Source organism: Podarcis pityusensis (assembly GCF_964106645.2).
Source record: "Podarcis pityusensis genome assembly, chromosome: 12".
In the NCBI taxonomy this organism is placed as follows: domain Eukaryota; kingdom Metazoa; phylum Chordata; class Lepidosauria; order Squamata; family Lacertidae; genus Podarcis; species Podarcis pityusensis.
Window position 1 is genome coordinate 49,367,187 of NC_138037.1, and position 23,937 is coordinate 49,391,123.

Below are 23,937 nucleotides of genomic sequence, written 5' to 3' on the forward strand. Positions count from 1 at the left end.
AACCAATCTTCTATTCTTACAATTAAAGAGTGGTAAAGGCATTAAGTCTAGCCTTTTAATGCATGCTTATGAGTGACGTGGGGGTTCTAATGTGTTAGCATTTGTCGCATAGAACCTGGGTTGCTAGTTGTACGAAGATTATCAGAGAAAGAGCACGAGGCTGCAATCTTGTACACAGTGTCCTGACCACAGTAGGGCTTGCAGCAACAAACCTATTTGCTGTTCAGACGCATTCTAATGTGCCCAGTGTTGCTGCCTGGATTTTAGCTCACATACTCAACCAAATCAACTGTTAAAGCCACTAAATGATTCTGTCCCAGCACCAGTCAGCCATAATGAGCACATAGTAAGCAGTACAGACTGATTGATGGACCTCACTTGTCTAGATTGTGGGGGTTGAGAGCCCTGAAACAGAACCATCCACTGAAATTATGACTTTCTAAAAAGGACCAGTGATTCCAAAAGCCCCTTCCGCACACTTTGGTGGGAACAAAGGAATCAATAATAGACTCTCAATCGAGGGACTATCAAAATCTGATCATTAAACTGCAAACACACACTTCTAAAAGTACCTATATATATATATAGTCTCATACTAGGGTGATCACCTACACTTTATGGCTAGCTCACTTTTGTAACTGAAGGTGAAGTGAATGTGCATTAATCTGAATCTTATATTCTAGGAAAGGCTCTGAAGTTACAGACTCGGAGACCAGTTCTAGCAGTGGAAAGACTAGGACTGATTTCAGCTGCACGTGCCTTTTGTTGAGAATGGGAGAGATTTATAATTCATCCAGGGGGAAGTTCATTTAACAAGCAAATATAGGGTGCTTCGAGATAGGAATTTATTGTGGAATCAGGACTGCTCATGAACACAAGGTTTGCCCAGCATCTGCCTGACACGGTTGTCATCAAAATGCCAGTCCATACCCTTTTCTACACACACACCCCGATTTCCTTAACATGGAAGGTAAAATACCTCATTGAACATGACATGCACAGCCATTGCTGGTGTGAAAGTTCTTTAGCCCAGTGGTTTGTTAGGTGTGAGTTGGTGTATTGGTAAACAGCCTCTACCATCACACTCCTACCTCTGAGTGTGCTCCTCACATGAGCACAACCTAGCCATTTCGTTTCTGGTGGCCATGGCCCAAACAATACGAGTGTGCCTGTTTCTGCAGATTGCCACATGCGGAAGGCATGTCCGAATTTCAACAGCCCAGTTTGGAGGAGCTGCTCTCTCAAGATCCTCAAACAGTACATGCAGGGAATTACTGACTCAACACACAGAGGTCTTTGGATGAGCATTTCAGTTCTTCGTTGCTGATGTGCTGCTGTTCTTTTGGTTGGGGGACTGTTTGTTTATGCCGCTGATGGTTACAGGGGTCTGCAAAGTATTACATTATTAATTGTTTTGGATACTGCTGCATCCAAATCAAACAGCGGATTGATTTAGCTAAGTATCACTCTTGCAAAAGACCTCAGTATTATTATTATCATTATGGAAAAAACAAATGAATGGAAATTGATTCCTGCCCCCCAAGCCCACCCACCCCGAAAAAGAAAGTACAAACCTCTGTTTCCTGTTGTGAATTAAGATAAATAAAGGCTGGTAATAGCACTTCTGGTGATTTTTTTTTTAAATGAATGCACAAAAGTACCTGCACATACGCTCAGAATGGAACTGTGGTGGGGGAGGGGGTTTGATGGCAGGGACATAAAAGGCTCAGCACAGATGCATTATTTCAAGCTCTGTGAATGGCTAATAATTGAATAGCAACAGATGTCCATAACTGGGGGGAAATGGAAGCTAATTTGACAATAGTGTGCACATAAAAAAACGAATTTGAGCTACCTTTTAGATTTATAAAGCTCATATCTGGAAGCACCCATATCTTCCACTTACAACACTCATGGAAGGCAAGCACAGATCACAAACGAAAAAATGCTTCCCTCCCATTTGAGCTCCCCAGTGGCCATCCCTTTCCAGCATTTGCTTTGTGATTTACCCAGTTACTTTTGGAGTTCCTCTTATTGCTCAACAATACATACATGACTATGACTGTGTGAACAGTAAGGTCCCAGCAAATCTGGATGACGGGGTGGATGGCTTGAGTTTTTCCTTGATCTACACGTGGGATATTGGCTGACGTTAACGGATGAATTAGGAATACAAACCATACTGTATTTTAAAGACAACAAATTTTAGAACAGTTGACAATGTGGGGAGGGGGGGAGTGCATCTTAAAACATGGAGCCTTGCTTATATGAAACTCGACGTCCTTTTTGGAGTCTCATGAGAACTTTAAGGCAGAGCTTCCAACAGCAGACCACAATGCTGAAGACTTGAACAGCTTTCTCAGTGAGGTATCCAAGCAAAGCCCTATTACGGAGGCATTGTGGGTTCTTGAGGGTCCATTTTTTTATTGGATGTATACAATGGCTGTTATATAAAGGCACTCGCGTGTGTAGCCTCAGGCAGTGTGTTAATGGCAGTAGAATTCTAGAATTCTAGTACATTACAGCAGACCCTATTGTTGGTTCCTAAAAAGGGGAAATACAGAATTAAAGAAACATTAAATTTGATAACGAAATAATATAAATATACAGCAAAACTTCTAACAGGCAATTATTTAACTCATGGGATCAGACTATTTACAGGCTCAATGATCCAAAGTCCACAATGGCGAAAGGGTTATTCCAAAGGTCTCTTGGTCAGTTAGACCTCGCTGTTCTTCCCAAAGCTGAACAAAAATTGTAATTTAGGCTTAACAGGTTACTCATTTCTAAAACTCAATTTTGGCTTTGAAGTTCGAAAATTTTTAATTTAGAAGCTGAGATTTTGAAGTCATTTTATAACCAGGATGACGTATCACAAAAATGATGGTGTTAAAAATACACACGTGTTTTTTTGAGTCGCAGCATGAAGTTCCTGCTTGATTCAATACATTTCATTGGTAAACGAATTTTAGAATTCAAAACTTGCAATGAAGTTTGAACGTTTTGGGGTTTTTCCCTCTTAAGATCTGGGTTTTGGGAGAGAAACAGCAAACCCAAGGACCAATGGGATGAGTGAGTTTGGGAGAGGTGGACCTTGGGCTATCTCAGGGCTACGCTGGCCCCCCTCGAGCAGCTTATGTTGGAAGCTCGGCTCTGCCCTCGCCGGTCCTGGAAGGAGCCTTTTAAAAAGTCCCATACGCTCAGAGACTTTGCGCCTGTTCATTGGGGAATATAAGAAGCCCAGAGCACCTGTTCTTTAGATGTCCCTTTTATGAAGAGGCACGTAGTAAGACCATTGATCCCCTACTGGTGAGGCTTGCTGACCTCCCGGAAAAGCAAAAATTCAACCTTTTCCTGTTAGGCAAAGATCAGAAGACGACTCGGATGGTCGCCAGATTCTGTGTACAGATCTGTAGGCGCAGACCATCTCCCAACTCAAATTGGTTCATTAAGAAAATCCCCAAACTCGGTTTTATGGGTGACTGTGGGTCAGCTCCCTGTGGTAGTTTATTGTTGTACATTGTTTTAATTGTTTGTTTTCCTTCTGTGACTGTACCCCCAAGTGTGTTTTATAAGCTGGTCTCAGACTGTAATAAATTATCTATCTATCTATCTATCTATCTATCTATCTATCTATCTATGTTTGCATAAGCCCCCAAAGGGGTGCTATGGAGGGTGAGTAGAGTATTACATCTACTCCAAACCTCTTTTCACTCGGTCACAAGACCTGGCAACCCAGCAGAAGTTATACTAGCAAATGGGGTGGTGTAAGTCAGACTGTATTTTAAAGGCTTGTTTTCTTCCTGCCAAGCTCGTTCTGGATCAGCTAGCAATAACCTCACTCCTGAAAAGAGTTTGGAACTGGGGTAACTTAAACCAGCATCAACTTATGCCGGCTTCCTATGCTTCAGGTTGCTCTGTAAGCTTCTACTTCGTACTTACCTTCTTATCCTTGGCAGTGCTTTTCCTCTCCTTTTTGGTTCTCTGTGTAAGAGATCCTTGGAGTATGAAATTCCTGTTGAATGTTCTAACAGGTGTAACCGGAGATGCGTCCATGTCTTCACCTGAAAAAAGAGTCATCACCAGCGTTCTGCATAAATTCAAGAGAATGATGGAGGAGGCAACATGTGTAGCTAAGCTCCTACAAAAGAAGGGGGGCAAGGTTCAAATCTGGAAGATGCAGTATGAGCCATTCTCAACATGGTGGCCTCCAGATGTTTATATGACTGTAGTGCCTATCAGCTCCATCATCCATCAATGATGATGGATTGTGGAAGTTGTAGTCCATCAAAGCTGGAATGCACCCATTTGCGAAGGCTGCAGTATGTCTTCCAATCATGAGACGACACTACCTCTTTCCTGTGGAGTTATCTCTTGCTGAAAGTGCACCGCGTAATTTCCCAGGCTTCCCTCTGAAGTAGGAAATTTTGGAAGTGGTAGAAAGAGACTTTCAACCAAGTATTTCTTAGGCTGTGTTGTGTACATCTGAAGCACATTCAAAGAAGGTTCTTTCCCTCTGTACTGCACTGTAGTTTGTTACGGGTTGTTAGGAACTGTAACTCTGCAAGGGATAATGTACTCTGCTCAGAATTATTAGAGGAGGGGCAGATATGCTTAGAATGTGCTATACAGTTATAGTGCATATGCAAATAATCAATACAAATGACATGCTTGTTATAATGACCCTCAAGAAGAAATGGCAAAAGATAGTTAATATCAATTTCATTCAGCTTTAACGACAAAAAAGCCCAGAAAAAAATCCTGTCCCAGCTCTACCCAGATATGGGAGAAAATGGGAAGATTAGGGTGGGGAATGTAGCTGGCAACCCACCCTCTCAAAATTGTTTCTAAAATGCTTTTCTAAAATAAAACTGTTCCTGCTAACTTCCATTCATTTGCAGTGCTGTATATTCTCAGATGGAAGGGTCAGTGAATTCCATGAGATACTCCCAGGTAAGTGTACACAGAAAATATTTTAAGGCAGCAATTTTATTTATGATAACGTTATGATTGTTTGTTTTTAATCTGGCTTTGAAATATCCAAAATTTTAACATGTATAATCAAATGATAGTTAAGTGATGTGAGGGGAGAAAATTCTTGAGAATTCTCTGGAGAATATTCTTCACAAACTGTAAATTCTAATGTAAGAACTAGTTTTACAACCCACATTTTAAAGAAATCTAGTAAATAATAAGTCAAGTTATGATATTGCCAGTGTAAGTAATGAATAATTATTTTTTCATCCAGTTACATTAACGGGCATTGTGTCATTCGCCATTGGTAGTTCTGAAATGTAAGCTACAGAAAACATTTTTATTTATTTTTAGTTTTTAAAATGCTATTCATTTAATTTGATGAACATTTGTATTCGTATGTATTTCAACTATATGTAATAGCCTTTTTTCTATTTTGGTGTGACCTTATTCTTTGCAATTCTATACCCTTGGCCAGTGTGTGTTTTTATTTTTATTTTTACAGAAAGCACGTTTAATGCTTTATACACTTAAAGTACCTAGGCCTATATAATTATGTGTAACAACATGTGAGGTGGCCTTGATTTAAACAGTTGACGTTTCTATATTTTTATTTAGTGCCAGTTGCTGGTTTTTGCAGTGCCATTTACCAGAGATTGGCATACTGAAATATATTATCATATAATGATAATATATTCAATGTTAATGGCTTCTTTATTATATGTATGCATATAGCTTTGTTTATCAAACTATGTTTTAGTCACCAAAATAGTTATTAAGTGTTAGAACTATTGGAAACATAAGATAGCCTATTACTGAATTTACTTGTATCAAACCTTAACATGCCAATTGTATTTTTTGACTTGTCCTATATGTACATGTTCTAATGGAAGAATAAAATACGATTTAACTACTGAGTTTCATTACACCAAACCTTAACATGACAATCACTGGTGCCATCATCTTAGAATGGTTTGGTGCAAAAAATCAACGAATGTGAATTCACTGCATTGCCCCATTGCATAAAAGTATCTGTACAGTTTTTGGTTGCCATCTGAACAAGTTTACCCATGAATAAACATGTATATTAACTAACTATATCATTTTCAGTGCATTAAAATTATATCATTTTCAATGCATTAAAATGAATATTCTCCTATTTCAAATGAAAATTCTCTAATATTCACATTAATCGAGAATATTCTCAAGAATTTAACATCACTACTCATAGTATAATTTTCCATTGTTCCTAAATTGGTCATATTGGCTGTTGGCACCCATCTTTCTTGAGAGACAATGGAGTGCACCCCTGGGGGTGAAATCAAACCACTGTGTTAGCAGCACTGACGTGATCTTCCTGGGGTGCCAGCCTGGGCAGAGTGTCTGGAGGTCCTGGGCTGCCCAGACAAGACCCCCCTCTCAGCCTCGCTGATGTGTTCCAAAGGAAAGCAGAGCAATGTGTTTGGCACCAGCTTGGCTGCAGGAGTTGCTGGAAGGAGACATAGAAGGTGCCATCCAACTGTCTTAGGGACTCCACTCTGGATTTGTGTAGGGTTTAGCCTTTTCTTCTCCCGAGGATACCCCACAAGGCAGCAGAGATTTAGGATCAGAGTTTTCCTTCTCTGGATGGGCTACCTTCCCAGGTTGACAGGCCCCATCCACCCCTCACTTCCCTCTAACAGCATATGCAGAAACCGCCTTCTTGACCGGTTGGACCCATTCTTGGTTTTATCCACTCAATCTGCCAAAGCCTGAGCTCAAGTGCAGGGGAAGTCAATATGTACTACAGAATCAAAACAAGCATACTGTTATTTTCCACTGTTTTTCAGTACCTGTCACTGGTGGAGCTGGAAGCTTTCGTCTCTGCTGTCTTGATGTGTCTATCGTGTGCATCTATGGGATGAAAAATGCCCCACAGTTTATTAGTAAATAATTAGCACATAACAGGGAACCAATACTGGCTCCAGTCCAACTCTGGCTACATACAGCTGGTCAAATGCAAGGGCAAGTAGTCTGGACCACAGTGGACCAGGGACATCCATCCCCACCTGCCTTACAGACCCATGGCCAGCTTAATGAGGACTAGGTAAACATTATGTTGCAGACGTTGACACACATTTCAATGGGCATCTATACCAGCTTTTGCCATACAGATGTGTGCCTGCTTCACTACACAGGTCTGGTTGGATCAGTGGGGTGGCTACTGGTTTAATTTTTCTCACCTGGTTTGTTTGCTGTTGGTCACGTTTCCTTGTCAGATGAACACACGGAGCTACATTCAAGCCTGCCACTGTTAGCGCTGAAATTCTGCTCTCTATATCTGAAATCTTTAAAAGAAACATTCAAACAATAATTAAAATCAGCAATAAAGCTGTAAACAGATGAAAACACATATCCGGGTAGACTTGTTCAAACAGAAATGTTTTTAGTAGGAAGGTGTCTGCCTGGTGTCAAAAAGCAGGGAGTCCCATGCTGCCACACTAAAGGATTGATTTCTTACAAATGTGGAATGAGTATTATGTGACATTTGTAGCAGTACCAGTTCCACAGATTGAAATGGTCAAGCAGGAATGTATGGGGAAAGAAAATCTTGCAGGAAAAATGCTTGCAAGTTGCTAAGGGCTTTATATACACTATTGTGATGAATGTAGCTGAGTCCATCTCACAGGTTGTTGTTCAACACAATGAAAGAATACGAAATTATTGGCAGGTACCAACCGGGGAGCTAGCTGTTCATCTCACCTGAAGTTCTGCATGATGAACCTGTGCTGCTGCTGTTGCCACTTGGTCTTCCAGGTCAGCCAACTCTGATTCTGAACTAATGCTGTTAATTCTGCGTGCTGCATCCTCAAGGTCATTGAGCTGACTCTCCAAGCCATACACACTGCCGGCTGTTAGGTAGACCTAAGCAGTACATGTGCCAGAATCCAGTTAGGTAAGTCTACAGCTTTGGGGCCTCTTTAAGTACTAGGGCCTGAGGTTCCTGTTGCCACCCCACTGACCACTACTGACCAACACTGCATTAATCATTCATTCATTCCACATTTTAATGTGTTTCTCCATCACATTTGGAAGTGCAAAAGGCAGTTTCTTTTCTCTTTTTTTTGTTTTTTTGTTTAAAGTGGATTTGTTGTGCTAGGGCACGCTTTAAGCCGCTTTAATTAAGCAAACCTAAATTTCCTCCCTTCTGCAAAACACTAACAGTCTGGCAGAGGTGCTTTAGAGACAAATGCGTAAGTAGAAACATTGCAATTTGGGATGCCAGTGTCTGCAAAACATTGCTTTGGCCAAAGATCATACTGTACAAGCAAGAGGCACTTTTGCTCATGCAGGTGGGGAAAGGGAGAAGTGATTTCCCTCTTCTCTAGCCCCAGGTCCTGCATTACCAAAAGTGGTTCCAGAGCCAGTATTTCAGGGAAATACCAGAGGAATCTTGATGGGGGCGTGTTGAGAGTCCCCACCAAGAAGCAGGTGTGCTCTTCACTCCCACAGTGGTATATTTGGATCCAAGCCAATGACTCCAAATTGGTTTACATTCATGTAACTACAGTGGTGAGTCTGTGTGTGATCATGAGGCTATCTTCAACATGACAAGTCTCAGCTCAAAGGATAAAGGTAAAGGTAAAGGGACCCCTGACCATTAGGTCCAGTCATGGCACTGGGGTTGCGGCGCTCATCTCGCTTTATTGGCCGAGGGAGCCGGCGTACAGCTTCCGGGTCATGTGGCCAACATGACTAAGCCGCTTCTGGCGAACCAGAGCAGCGCACGGAAATGCCGTTTACCTTCCCGCCGGAGCAGTACCTATTTATCTACTTGCACTTTGACGTGCTTTTGAACTGCTAGGTCGGCATGAGGTTGGCAAGGATACAGCCCTTTAAAAAATGCTTTCCTCCCCCAGGCGATTTTACATTCATTTTGTCCCCAGAGGAGCTTAAGACAGAAATGGATGAATAAAAGATGAACATTCCGATTTAACAAGCAATATGCATGGATTGATTTTGGAATATTAATGAGGACTAGTGAAAATTCACAGACGTGCTCTGTTTGTAAGTTAACCTTAGAGAGTGTACGTGTGTGCTTGATTTTCTTCGCTAATCTACTTGTTCCGTGCTTTGGTTCGAGACCTCATTCATCTCTCCCTGACTATGGAAAATGCCCCAACAGCTCATCCAAACCTGGCTTCAACTTTACTACTACTACTGCATAAATATGTTTTCCTGAATCAGAGATAAGTAAGCATGAAAGAAGTGATTCACACAGAGGGACAGATATTTTTTTTTTTTATTATTATTATTATTATTATTATTATTATTATTATTATTATTTATTATTATGCTGCCCTATACCCGCAGCTCTGTCTCTGTTGCTCTGTGTCTGTTGCTATCCCATTCTTATATCTCCTTGGCCTTTGTCAGACACATCTGCTGCAAATAGCAACACCCTAGTGGTCCCGGGCCCTAAGGAAGTTAGATTAGCTTCAACCAGAGCCAGGGCCTTTTCAACACTGGTGGAATGCTCTGCTTCATGAGACCAGGGCCCTGCAGGATCTGATTTCTTTCCGCAGGGCCTGTAAGACAGAGTTGTTCCGCCTGGCCTTTGGCTTGGAGCCAGTTTGATTCCCTCCCCCTCTTTCTTTTTTCTTTTTCCTTTCTCCTCCTGTGATGAGGCTGCATTTTAATATTTTAATGTTTCAATATTTTAATTGTTGTATTTTAATCTTGTTTTTAAGTTGTATTCATTCAACTTGTTTTTATTATTGCTTGTTAGCCGCCCTGAGCCCGGCCTTGGCTGGGGAGGGCAGGGTATAAATAAATATTATTATTATTATTATGCTGCCAGATGCATTTTAGAACCCTGATTCTAAATTTCACAGGGATAACAATAAGAATGGGGGGCTTTGCTCTGATTAAGAATACCTAAACAGGGCTTTTGTCTTTTAGTTTGCTTGGGTTTTTTGTATACACAATTGCAATTCAAAACCAGCGACTCTCTTTTCCCACAAGAGTAATCTAAGCAGGACTACCCACAGCACAGATAGATATAACATGAAGTCTTCTGCCACTCTTACATTTTCTTCCAGTGTGGTGAGCTGCTCATCAAGTCTGATAGGGTCTGCACCCAGGGGGAATTCTCCTTTGCCTTTGTCAGAGACATCTGCTGCAAAATCACAAGGACCTGTAGATTCTGCTATGAGCTCCTCTGTTGCATTGATGACTTTTAGGACCTCAGTAGATATGTTGCAGAGAGACACTGCAGAATATTTCTGTTGTAAAACAGGAAAGTTTCTTGTTAGAAGGAAGAGGCAAATGTAGTGAAATTGTTTTGCTTCATGAATACACAAAGGCTCCCGCTTTCCTTTTTTTATAAGCTCCTGTTTAGCCACGTAATCTGCTTACAACAGGTAAACCATAATAATAATAATAATTATTATTATTATTATTATTTCTCATCCTGCACTTTGCCTAGCTAAACAAAAAGCTGTTTGGGTCTCTTGCTTTTTCAAGTCACCCTCTATCTATATAATGAAGCTGAATGTTGCAGAGATTTTTCCATATGGACTTTTTTTTTTTTTTTTTAAAGCAGATTACGACTAAACATAATGGGCTTATGAATCAAACACATGTGAAATTGAGTGAAATAGAATAATCTATCTATCCTGAATCATACCCACCATCTCCCTAGTCTTGGAGTTGATTGGGGTTTGAAGAATAGACAGGGAGATTGGCAAAGCCATGGTGAAATCTACTCTCACCAGTGATCTGTATCTCCCACCAGTCCAGTTGGTATAAAACACCAAATCCAGACCGTGGTCTCCAATGCGCTTTTGAACATGTTGCCATTCTCCTTATCTACTCATGCATGAGCTTCATAGTTTATACAGTGGTATCTCGGGTTAAGTACTTAATTCATTCCGGAGGTCTGTACTTAACCTGAAACTGTTCTTAACCTGAAGCACCACTTTAGCTAATGGGGCCTCCTGCTGCCGCTGCGCCGCCAAAGCACGATTTCTGTTCTCATCCTGAAGCAAAGTTCTTAACCTGAAGCACTATTTCTGGGTTAGCAGAGTCTGTAACCTGAAGCGTATGTAACCTGAAGCATATGTAACCCGAGGCACCACTGTACTGGCAATGTTATTCAGCACTCACAAACAAAAATCTGATGTAAATAATAATAAAAACCAATAGTTTCAAGAATGGTTTATTCTTTTACAACGAATCAGATCCCATTGTATTTTGAGCTGCACAGGGAACAAGTTGGCTCTCCTGCAAGAGAACTGACATGACAGAATGTTTGCTTATTGTCGAGGACAACAATAAGTAAACGTTTTGTCATGCCGCCTGAGACAGTCGGCTTCAAGTTTGGTTATTTGCAGACTATAACAGGGTACAGATAAGAGGAAGCTCTGCTGGCTCTGACCACGCTGTAATTGCTTTCCTGGCAGGTTATGGTTTCCTATCCACAGAACAAGCAGTGTTGTACTTTAGCTATTTGGGAAGTAGACATAATTCGGTGGTACTGCATTTGCTGTGTACACAGAAGGCTTCCGGTTTCATCTCAGAAGGTGTGTATGTAGCAGGTCTAGAAAAGATCTCAGTTCGATACCTTGGACAGCTCCTGCCATTCAGAGTAATTAGCCCTGGCAAGATAGGCCAGTGATCTGACTCAGCGCAAGGCAGATTTGTATGTTCACATTCTTCACATGCCAGTTCGTCAGTAAGATGTTTACCGAATAAATGCTCTTTCAATGCCTTCATACATTGATCTTCCAACATATGGTTGAAGCATCATGATTAGAGAGACACTCAGGCAGCAGGTTAGATAGAATCAGGTCTTTGGCCTGTCTGGCAAGAATAACAGTGATAATTAAAGCAGCCAAATGTTTCCTGTCTTCACAGACTGGGAGATACTTGAATCATGAAGAGCTGTTCAACCTCTCATGATGTTTCCAAGTTTCCCATTTACTCTTGCAGGTGCCAATTAGTTTGAAGGAAATCAATAATATTTAGGGAGAAATCAATGCTGTAGAGGGCTTGGTAGATGTTTTAGGTATTTTGCTTTCACTGGCCTCTTTTCCATGCCCCATTATTCCATTAATTATTTTTTTTATTAAAAAAAAAGCTGCCAGAGCTATTACATTTTCTTCAAAGTATCTACATATTGACAAATGTTCCAGTCTTCAAAGAAATGTGCCCAGAGTTCTTCCTTCTTCATAATCCAGACAGCACTTGAAAAATATTTATTAAGTCTTAGATCTTTATGTCTTGCTGCAATCCTTTATAAACAGGTCACAAATGATGCGAAACATTCAGAGCTTATGCACACAACCCGAATATCACCAGTTGTTACATAGACCAGCAGTGATGATGGTTTTACTTTATTGACTGTGTAAACACTTCCAAAAATAGGTACAATCGTATCTTGGTTTTCAAACAGAATGCATTCCAGAAGTCCGTTTGACTTCCGAAACGTTCAGAAACCAAGGCGCGGCTTCCGATTGGCTGCAGGAGCGTCCTGCAGCCAATCAGAAACTGTAGAAAAACCACGCCAGACATTCGGCTTCTGAAGCAAAGTTCGCAAACTGGAACAACTTCGTCCGGGTTTGTGATGTTTGAGTTCCGAGTTGTTCGTGAACTAAGCTGTTCAAAAACCAAAGTACGACTGTACCAGTGCCCGACTCAAGCAAAAAGATGACTATCACGGGCATCCCACAATGGATCATTGGTCAGTGGCAAAACTTCAATGGCAACTACCGACATGGATGCTCTCATTCCTTAACCAGCAATATTACATTTGATTTCCCATGAATTACTACTGCTTCCTATCATGAGAACACCAGTTGTGGCAAGTATTAGAACTACTGTAAAAAGAATCCATTGCATTAAAGTGGATTAGAAGAGACTCATTAGTGAGGGTTATCCAGAAGAATAGCTCTATCTGATAGACCTATTTTGGAAGCAGTGACACAAACTCTCTCTCTCTCTCCCCCTCCCCCCGCCCCCTGTGCAGAAAGCAGGGATAAAGGGCATAAGAGAAATAACTGGGCACATGGCCATGAGAACCAAGAACCACAAACCACCATCAAGCTGTAGCACTTTTACAAACAGATTTCTGTGCTATCATATCTCTGAGTTGCTGTTTTAAATCATGGCCTATATTCAGCCTCTAACTGCCCAGTCTATAATTTCAATCACCTGGATGATTTGACTCACCAGGAGAAAGTGGGTTTTTGGAGGTAATGGAAGAACCCTGAATCAGGAGGCTGGCTCTGATTTTCCTACTATAAATAAAGTAGGTCTAACCATCAGAATAATGTTGAAATGTTTAGGTGGAATAGGCGTTCCCTTATAGTCATAAGAATGTACAAAGAAAGGTCAAGTAAACAGGTGGACAACTGGTACTGGGGGGGAAAGCCCTTTTGACTGGCATTTACTGTATCTGACTCTTCATACTGCTGAAAACTCATCCTTACCTACAATAGGCAATTCTCAAAGATAGCTGTCAAATCTACTCTGTTTCTCAGCTGAGCAACTATTAGGGAAGTGACAGACATTTAGGCAATCTAGCTGTGCTGTTGCAGTTATAGAGCTAAAGAGAACCGAAATCCAAAATATTAGCTAAAGCTTCTGCATCAGCTCTGCCAGCATTAACTTTAAGCAAATGGCAATTACTAACATTTAACTGCAGTAGCATAGCATAGGTTGCCAGTGTCCAGGGCAAGGCGAGTATTCTTGGCATCGCCCACTGATAGGCTGGAACGAAGAGCCAATAGCTTGGCGACCTATCCAAGTGGCAGCTGTGGCACCCTGTGAGCATCAAGCATGGTGGAAAGCAGGATGGGGGATTGGTTGGCAGCACGTATCTTTCTAAAACCCATGCAGAGGGCGTCCTAGGAACTGGCTGTCATTGCAGAGATAGGAACATGGGAATGTGTCTTTGCATCATTGGTCTATTTAGCTCAGTATTGTCAACATTGACTGGCAGTGGCTATCCAGGGTTTCAGGCAGGGGATTTTCCAGCCCCTCCTGGAGAAGTTAGGGATTAAACCTGTAACCTTCTCTTTTCCATTGAGCTAGAGCCTTCCCCCCTCTGGAACTAGCTTTGACTCGGAGACCTTCAGCGACTGTTGATGACCTGCCAGTAGGGATGGAGGAGACATTTTGAAGTGAACTAACCTAATTTGCTGATCACAGACAATTTAAATGATGGGGTTTTTTATGCTTAAAAGGGACTGGCCCTATGATTGAGAAACTGACCTGGGGAAGGCAGAAACCGATTCATCTGTTCCTACCTACTGGTAATTCCACTAATGACAAAGAGGCTGCTCATGAATACAGGAATGTAGCAAATTGCATTAGGCTGAGATCTTTCCCATACATCCTTTCCCCCAGTCTGTTCTTGTTACTTGCCAGCTGAAAGGTTAATGGTGCCAATTTGAACACTGAGATCCCTTAAAATTGGTTCCATTGAAACTACGGGGTGATAACATTTGTGAATGGCAACCAGTAAATTCAGGAGGAGATCCAGCAAAGAATGGGACAGAAGTAGAATATGAGAGGTAGTTTAAGGGAAAACCAGCACTTTTTTTTTCTGTACTAAAAACCTACATTAGTTCTTGTTAACTTCCTCACTTATGTAGTTACCAATATTTAAGTGGTTGTGGTACTGGTATATTGTATTTGCATGCCTGATATTGAACTTCCATCATACATTATTGCACTGGAACCTGATTTTAAAGGGTATTTGAATTCTATGAATATTTCCATGCTCCACTCCAAATATCCTACTTTTAAGCAGGTTTTTTTTTTTAATTTAGATGAGGCTCAAAAAGGGAACAAGTGGAAGGGGATCTTTGTTGCCAAAGCAGTTGGGCTGCTGTTCTTGAGCTCCAATTAAGATGCAGTTGTATCAGAATGTGGATAGGGGTGTGCATTTGTATGTGAATCTCATTGAAAAACCAATTCAATGTGAATAAGCAGCATCCGCATTCAGATGTGCACTATTTTGTACTCACATCCAGGATGCCTCCTATCTAGACACACTGCACTGCTAAGCAACGGTCTCATGGCAATATAGTGGGCACCCCAGTATGGCGGCCTCAACACCCTCCCCTCCCGAAAACTGATGGTCTCTCCCCCCTCCCTAAACCAATTTAAACTGAGGACAGACTTTTGGTTTCATTTGCACCTGTCAGTGATGCTGTCACTTTTAAGTCTGATTGATTTCAATGGGAGAAATAAACTTGCGCTTAAATTTAACCCATTTAAATAAACTGGACAGAAAAGTGCTTAACTTTGACTGGGCCATTACTTCTAAAGTTTGGTCATAGCTGAGTGAGATAGTAGGAACCTTGGACTCTGAATTCAACGGTGATTTATGCAGTGACTTACGCTATCTCTGAGGAAACGTCAAATCAACATGAGGCACACAGAATGAGTGCATAAAAATCTTTTCCATCGCTAATGGTTCTTGGCAGTATTGACCACATCCTTAAATCACCATGCACACATTACAAGCTCCATTATTGAGGTGCTTTATCATGCTCACAGCCGTGTGGCTGTTCTTCAGTCAATATCTGTTGTCTTCATCTAAGGGGTGGTAACAGGTTGTACATTGATTCATCATTGTTGGAGTTACGCAATTCACTTCAGACTTCACAAAAATATTGAGGGGGAGAACTGAAATGTACTTCATACCATGCCTTTGACTCTCTTTCATTCCTTCAATTTGCATTCCTTTTAAGTCTCACAGTAAAAAATGGCTGTGCCAACTAGTTTCTTAGAACTAATAGTAAACTTTCTGAGTGCTGATTCCAATACTCTGGGGCATTTTTTCAGCCGGAACTCACTGGAACCCTGTTCTGGCGCCTCTCAGGTGGGCGCCATTGCCATTCAAAGAGAACAAAGGAGGTGTTTAAGGAGGCATTTTCTAGAAAAATAGCACTGCTTATACTGCCAAAATTGTACCATCGAAACACAACAGGGAGGTATCAACAGGCTTTAGGGAACCCCAAATAGTCTGCCCTTGGATAAAGCAACCTCCTACATCTATATTATTGTGTGTTCTAAGCAGTTTTCTCCAAATTTCTGATTGCAAGGCACACTTTTTCCAAATTAAAATTGGAGTCACACTTCTCTTCTCCAGCCAAATATATATATATTATTTTTACTATGTAGGAGCAAGAATAAGCTGCCCCCAGAAGAGTCCAACATTGTCACTGTCACTGTCTTAGGTCAGAAGTCAGGCTGACCTAAGCCATTTAGCTGAAAGCAAAGGACAAGATGGTATTCCAGTATATTTGGGAAGGGGGAGAATAATAGTAATAGTAATTCTATTATTTATACCCCACCCACCTGGCTGGGCTTCCCCAGCCACTCTGGGTGGCTTACAGCATATCTAAAAACATAAAACATCAAGCATTAAAAACCTCCCGATACAGGGCTGCCTTCAGATGTCTTCTAAAAGTTGTGTAATTCTTTATCTCCTTGACGTCTAAAGGGAGGGCGTTCCACAGGGAGGGCGCCACTGCTGAGAAGGCTCTCTGTTTGGTTCCCTGTAACTTCACTTCTTGCAGTGAGGGAACCAGCAGAAGACCCTCAAAGGGAGGACCTCAGTGTCTGGGCTGAGCACTGGGGGTGGAGACGCTCCTTCAGGTGTACTGGGCCGAGGCCATTTAGGGCTTTAAAGGTCAGCACCAACACTTTGAACTGTGCTCAGAAACATACTGGGAGCCAGTGTAGGTCTTTCAAGACCGGTGTTATATGGTCCCAGCAGCCACTCTCAGTCACCAGTCTAGCTGCCACATTCTGGATTAGTTGTAGCCCCACGTGGAGTGCATTGCAGTAGTCCAAGCGGGAGATAACTAGGGCATGCACCACTCTGGTGAGACAGTCTGTGGGCAGGTAGGGTCACAGCCTGCGTACCAGATGGAGCTGATAGACAGCTGCCCTGGGCACAGAATTGACTTGTGCCTCCATGGACAGCTATGAGTCCAAAATAACTCCCAGGGTGTGCATCTGGTCTTTCAGGGGCAAGGTTACCCCATTCAGGACCAGGGAGTCCCCCACACCCACACATACCCTGTCCCTCCCCGCCAAACAGTACTTCTGTCTTGTCAGGATTCAACCTCAATCTGTTAGCCACCATCCATCCACCAATCGCCCCAAGACACTCACACAGGACCCTGACTGCCCTCAAGCCCAGAAGTCTGGCTCATGTTTTATGATTAGGAAAAATGAACAGGTTGACTATCAGCAGCATACAAAGCAAAAGTTTGACTCCTTTGTTATTGTTTTCTTTTGCTACAACAGGTTTTATCTGAATGGTGAGCAGAACAGTTAAGAAGCAACTTAGAAATGCATTATTAGAATTGCTTTTTATCATATCCAAAGCCTGCAAACCTCAGAATACGAGTAAATGCATGGAAGAGCGATTATTTCAGATGAAGCTCACTAGCACACATAAAATCGTCTAGTCTCACCTGCTGAAGTGCTGAGGTTAAAAACTGGAGTTTAAGATGGAGATCAAAAGCCTTTTGTTTTTCCTAGGTAGTTGGAAAGCAGTTTAGAAAAGAAGAGGAGAGAGAAATTAGATAGTGATAGACACAATTCACTGGGCAAGAGCTATGGAGTGAAGGGAAGACAGAATAAAAAGATTTTAAAAATGTGTACTAGTTTGAACCTACCATTAAAGCTTACTATCCTGCCCTCAGCTGCACATGGTTTGGGGAAATGGGAGCTGTTCCACCATGGAGCTATCCCACACAGTTGCAGGTATATCGTGGGCAGGAAGTAGAGTAGTTTTTTGGGTCTTCTCCATCTGCTTGTTACCCTCCCCCCTCACATTGTCACTTGCTGCCCCATTACAGTAATAAAAGTAATTAAAATGGAAGATCATTTAAAGGGTTCCCCTGCTGTTGTTTGAAATACTTGTTCACTCATTAACACAGCAAATCAACTTTTATAGTGGATGAAATGCTCTCAACCAGCTGAACAATTTATCACTAGACTATGTTGGATTAAAAAACCACTATCTATGAAGGCAGTTCTTTGAAGTTTCTACAGCAAAAGAGGACTTTCTCTCTTAAGCGTAAAATGTAATAGGCAAAAGCTCATTCATGGCGAGGATGAAACACCTAACTTGGATACTTTGTAGTTAATCAAATTTTATAAAGTGAAGTACTTTCCATCACAACATCACACCAAAATGGTTTTTCAAATAAACAAGCTCAAGGTTAAGCAGAGTTGCAGCACAACTAGGCCTAAAAGATCACAATTTCAAATGAGCACTGCTTGCTTCAGTTGTCTGAGTGTCATTAAGACCCTTTTTGTCACGTGTCAGAATTTCAGTTGCTGAGTGAGGTAACTGGATTTTCCACTGTAGCACCCAGTTTATGAAACAACCTCCCCGGAGTGGTTTGGTTGGTGCCTCATTGATCACTTTTAAGCAGGCACTAACAATCTTATTATTTTCGCAAGCATTTTTGAGAGAAAAAATAAATCATTGGTTTTGCTTTTCCGTTTCACCTCTGTTGATTGCTGGTTTTTTGTTTGATTATAGATAGATCGATAGATGATAGACAGACAGACAGATAGATAGATATCTATCTGATAGATAGATAGATCTATCTGATAGATAGATAGATCTATCTATCTGATAGATGACAGATAGATATTTAAAGTCACATTGAGTTGGTATTTTGCCTAGCAAGGTGGGTTACACATTTTAATAATAATAAAAATTAAATGATTAGCATTAGTATCTTAAAGCCACAGTCGTTCCAACCTGAAAGGCAAACCATGTGCTAGTTTTGCAAACAAGCCAGGAATAAAAACAGAATTTTCATGTTTCATAAACTCTGGAGCAGGAAAGAGGAAACAGATCTATCTGTGTGCACTGCACGATGACAGGAACTTTATGAGTCATCTGTTCCAGAGTTGTTACTTGTCATCAGTCTTGGTAACTAATTAGTGACTAAACTTTAATAGCCAATTGAATGCTGTTTGCTTAATCACAGCAAATGATTCATCAAAGCTTGAACTTCTACAGATCATAGAGTTTACTCCTGTCATCTAACTGTATGAACCACTTCTAAAACCACCACCATTTACCACTTAAAATATATCTATGTTACCAATGGGAGTTCTATGTCTTATTTGATTCTTGTGCTTTTGTATATACCTTTGAAGCACTGTACTGCCCAGATCATTGAAAATGAACCAGAAATATATTTGTTTTTATCTATCTATCTATCTATCTATCTATCTATCTATCTATTAAAAACAAATCTTTGAGAAAGGCTTCTATCCAAAAGAATGAACAAAGAGCACAAATCTGAACACAAATGTTCCCAATCGCCTTCTTGAGTTGAAGAATAATGTTGCCATCAAATGGGGACGTCACCCAAAACACTGGCAGTCACTCACCCAGTCAGACAGAGGTAAGACATGGTTTGTTCAGACTGCTAGGGAATCTCTGCTCAAGCACTAAATCAAATTACTCTGAAAAAGGAAACTCATAGCAGCTACAAGGAAATGAGGTGGAGACTTAACAATGTAATGCCACCAGCCACATGGTGACTGCATTTACATTGGCTAGGATGTGGATGCTGGCAAATCACAACTTGTACTTGTGGCAACCGCTGCTTCTAGGCACACACAGCGTGTCTCCTGCCCCAGTAGCAGATTCACCCGTGTTTGTAAACCGTTCAACCACCAGGCACTACCTACCTTCTTTAGCTCCTCCTGAATGCATTTGCCACTGTCTTCTGAAGATAAGCACGATTTCTGGTTCTCAGATTCTGTTCTTGGCTCTGACACCTGTTCCTCTGAAGAGGTTTCCCTATTGTCACTCATTTTTGCAGCCAGTTCATATAACCTTGACTTCAGCTTTTCTTCCATAGGGTCTGCCTTGGTCTGATGGTCTTCACTGCTTATGTCAGTTTCTGATAAATCATCAGATGCCTTAAATATATTTTTTTAATTAAAAAAAAGAGGGACAAAGAAAAAGCATCTCAAAGAGAAGACAATCAAAGTTATATATATACAAAAGCTGTTCAAAAAAGCTGTTTATACCACAGGAGATCTATAAGCGTATCACTCTGATGACAACAACGTAAGTACATATAGTGGTACCTTGGTTCTCAAACGCCTTGGTTGCCAAACATTGAAAAGTAAGTGTTCCTGTTTTCGAACGTTTTTCGGAAGCCAAACTTCGGATGCGGCTGTCGGCTATTGTTTCCGGGGCACCTGCGCCAATCAGAAGCTGTGCCTTGGTTTTCGAACATTTTGGAAGTCAAATGGTCTTCCGGAATGGATTAAGTTTGGCGCTTTTGTTTTTGCTATTTATTTTGTGTTTTTGTTTTTGAGGCTTTTTTGGTTCATTTGTTTTTGTGACTGTGTGGAATCCAGTTTAGCTGATTGATTGATTGATTGATTGATTGTGTGACTGCAGAAATGGATAAAGGCTGACTATCATTAGTGCAGGTAAGGAAAAAAAATAATTGTAATTTTTATCATCTACAATACTGTCTTATTTATTTTATAGTACAGTACATTGATTATTGCTTTCATTTTATGGATCAATGGTCTCGTTAGATAGTAAAATTCATGTTAAATGGCTGTTTTAGGGGGTTGTTTTTAAAATCTGGAATGGATCAATCCATTTTGCATTACTTTCTATGGGAAAGCAAGCCTTGGTTTTGGAATGCTTTGGTTTTGGAACAGACTTCTGGAACGGATTAAGTTTGAGAACCAAGGTACCACTGTATGGAGAAATAGGTTTTCATTTCTGAACAGCATGTGCTCACTACAAATCCATTCTCTAAAATAAATAAAACAAACCCCAGCTTCATGTTTGATCTTGCACCACAGCTTTTCAGCTTGATGTGATATCTTACATATCAATTTTTTCATGACAGAACAGGAACATTATTGTTTTATTTGTGTATATGTTGTATACTCCTCTGAGATATGTGTAATGCATTTTGTACAGTGAGTAATCTGTTGGATACATCCAGGGCTTAGGATGGGAAACATTTCCTTATTGTGATATTACACACACACACACAATTTAAAGCAGCTTTCAACAAGTTAACTGCAGACAGAGGTAAGACATGGTTTGTTCAGACTGCTAGGGAATCTCTGCTCAAGCACTAAATCAAATTACTCTGAAAAAGGAAAGTATTGTCCTGTGGACTGCAGCTGTGCTAGTGTCAGAAATGCTTTTTATATAGCATCTTTTGACATCAGTGCAAGGAATGTCACCTGTCCGTGTCAGTGCTGTTTTGAATATTCTGTTCTTTCAGAAAACTCTTTCACACGCACACACACACACACACACACACACACCCCAAACAATTTTTGTCTTTGTAAAACTGTGAACTTCTTTCCTCCAGAGATAGAATGGTGCATTTCTTAGAATCATAGAATTGTAGAGTTTGAAGGGATATGAACATTAAAAGCAATCTATTCTCTTTGACTGCCCAAAGGGAATATATCTAATTAATTATTTCTTTAAAATTGCATGCTGCTTAATCACAGCCATCTCTAAGCAGTGTATGGGAGACCCAATGCAATAAGACTAAAAATGAGTTGAAACTATAAAATCAGAATTAAATTAAAACGCCTGTTGGAATAAAAAAATCTTCAGCAAACACTGGAAGTAAGTTCAATAGGGAGAGGGGCTATCTGACCTCAAGTGGAAGGAAATCCCACAAAATTTAGCCCACATGCATGGCTTCAAGTCCTTCTGAGTTGCACTTTCATAGGAAAAATAACAAGTCAGAGAAATAAAAAGTTGTGATCTGAGTAGTGAAGAGCACAAAGGAAAACCCCAAGACAGAATCAAGTCACCCAATAATGGCATCCGTTCATGGTACCTATGACTATTAATGTGATGTTTTTATCTACATATAAAACTTTTCAAAACTACATCATCTAATTTCACTCTCTTTCATTTAAATCTAGTAAGTGAAAAGATAGACCTGTTCCCAGCTGGACCAGCTAAAGTTATCGTCACATGAAAAGTTTAATTTTTTTCTTAAAAAACTACCTCTTGAAATGTGATCTGAACTTTGACAAAATGTACATTTGATTTACTAAATGGCTCTTGCTTGTTAGACGCTGCAACAACCATCCTGTATGTGATAACAATAGGGCAAGAGATGCCAGCAGCTCTCTTAGCCTTGAGCATAACAACATCCTAAGCACAAAGTGAAAAAAGCTCTGAATTGGCTTGCAGTTTAAAATTTGATTTCCCCGCAGTATACTAGCTAAAAGCACCATCTAGTGGAAGCCGGGGAATAAAAAAATTGAGTGTCCTAATTGTAGCAATCTTGCTAATAGGCTAACGTGTAAAATAACTGATGAGGCCATTAGCTCAATATTGTTACTTACTAAGGAAAAGCATTATTAAAATATGTGTGCCCGCTCCCTCCTCTCTCTCTTTAAACATAACAAGCCTTTTATGAATAATAGTAGAATGGACCGAAACTTTGCTTTGTAGTAAAAAATAATAATGCAGAATGGGTGTAATACTGTGAAGTATTAATAACATCAGTTTTCCATACTATGCTTGCCTGTGGCTGGGTGGCTCATTGGAATATGTTGGCCCTGCTCCACTGTTAGCAGCAGACTATTTTAAATTAGTATACATTTAAATAACTTAAAGCAGCCTTGTTCTTACCCCCAGCCAAACACTCAATGATGGCTCTATGGGTAATGCTATCCCCTCTGCCTCTTTTAGCCTCAAGGGGCTACAAAGGGCCGAACTAAACGTGCCATTGAATTTAAAGGGCAGTGTCAGGGAACTGACATCAGAGCCAGAGGCGGAGGCAAGGCTCTCAAGCGATGCTGGAGAAGGGCCCAGCAGGGAGAGAGGCAGCTCATCAGCTGGGGAAGGAAATCAGCGTAACACCAGGGATAAAGGGGGGCAGATGGGGGAATCGGCGAGGGGGCTCCAGGACTCCTCACCGGAGACCAGCGGGGAGAGCACGGGTCCTCCGCTACCCATACCCTCCCTGCGCAGAAGACTTCCGCGCAGGGAGAGTAGGAGGAGACTTGGGGTCAAACAGTTTTTATGCTGGAAAAGGTTTAAGAAACGCCCACTGACGGATTCTGCTAACGACTGAGGCAGCCACGAAGTGAAGGGCTGTCCAGACAGAAAAGGTTTAACAAGGCAACATAGCCAGGAGTGGCGGCAACTTACGCACGAGCAACCCCTATATTTCTATTACAGGCAGGTTTTTAAATTCCACATTTCATCAGTGGGAGTGGCTGAAAATTATCAGGATCACTGCAGGTAGGGCCGCTAATACCAGATTCAGGGATTTTCCCCAGGACCACAGCAGGGGGCAAAAGGGTTGAATCCCCCTCCTATTAGCTGCTATTCTGATAAGTGTCACCCACAAACACACACAGTTCATGCTGTCTGCCTTAAACAAAACCTGAGTGCTAAGTACAAAGACACATTGAAAATCATATCAAGATTGGCATATCAGCTTGGCCATTCACCAAACAAAAAGCAGTGCCATCCAAACCCACCCCCACATTCCCACTCTCCAAGCCATTGAATTTTACAATATGCCACATAGTCAGTTACATATGACAACATGGGTCACTTCTTTGTGATCAAGGTTACCAAAACCAGGGGGGCATCCTGTTTTCAGAGTAGTTTCCACAGCCTATGAGTGCCATTTTGGGAATGAGAATGAAGGCCAGAATCACTGTAAGTATGCAAGCCAAAATGGACATTGTTATGCAGCATGGCTGCAAATATGGTATTCATTGTATGTAGCATGACTACAAATACTGTACTCATTACTAGGGAGGCCATCCTTGAAATTTATGTATCATGTGGTTACAAACCCTCCTGTACGGAAAAGTACCCGGTTAACTTAGTTTATTTACTGCAATTGTCTTTGGCACAATCCTGACCATGACATAAAACCTGAGCAATGAGAATTA

General features: G+C 41.1%; 1 protein-coding gene across 7 annotated transcripts in view; it reads right to left on the reverse strand.

Moving 5' to 3' along the window:
* Window positions 1-828: 828 nt before the first annotated feature.
* MYRIP (myosin VIIA and Rab interacting protein) overlaps window positions 829-23,937 on the reverse strand; it is a 144,889-nt gene continuing 121,780 nt past the window's right edge. For 5 of the 7 annotated variants that reach the window (XM_080975782.1, XM_080975781.1, XM_080975783.1 and 2 more), the window contains exons 11-18: window positions 19,702-19,935; window positions 17,454-17,516; window positions 10,044-10,238; window positions 7,717-7,878; window positions 7,197-7,301; window positions 6,807-6,867; window positions 3,943-4,064; window positions 829-2,544 (exon numbers count right to left, since the gene is read on the reverse strand). In XM_080975782.1, coding sequence (XP_080831908.1) covers window positions 2,512-2,544; window positions 3,943-4,064; window positions 6,807-6,867; window positions 7,197-7,301; window positions 7,717-7,878; window positions 10,044-10,238; window positions 17,454-17,516; window positions 19,702-19,935 — 975 coding nt within the window. In that variant the 3' untranslated portion in view covers window positions 829-2,511. The other 2 variants (XM_080975786.1, XM_080975787.1) reach the window with 2 other exon arrangements.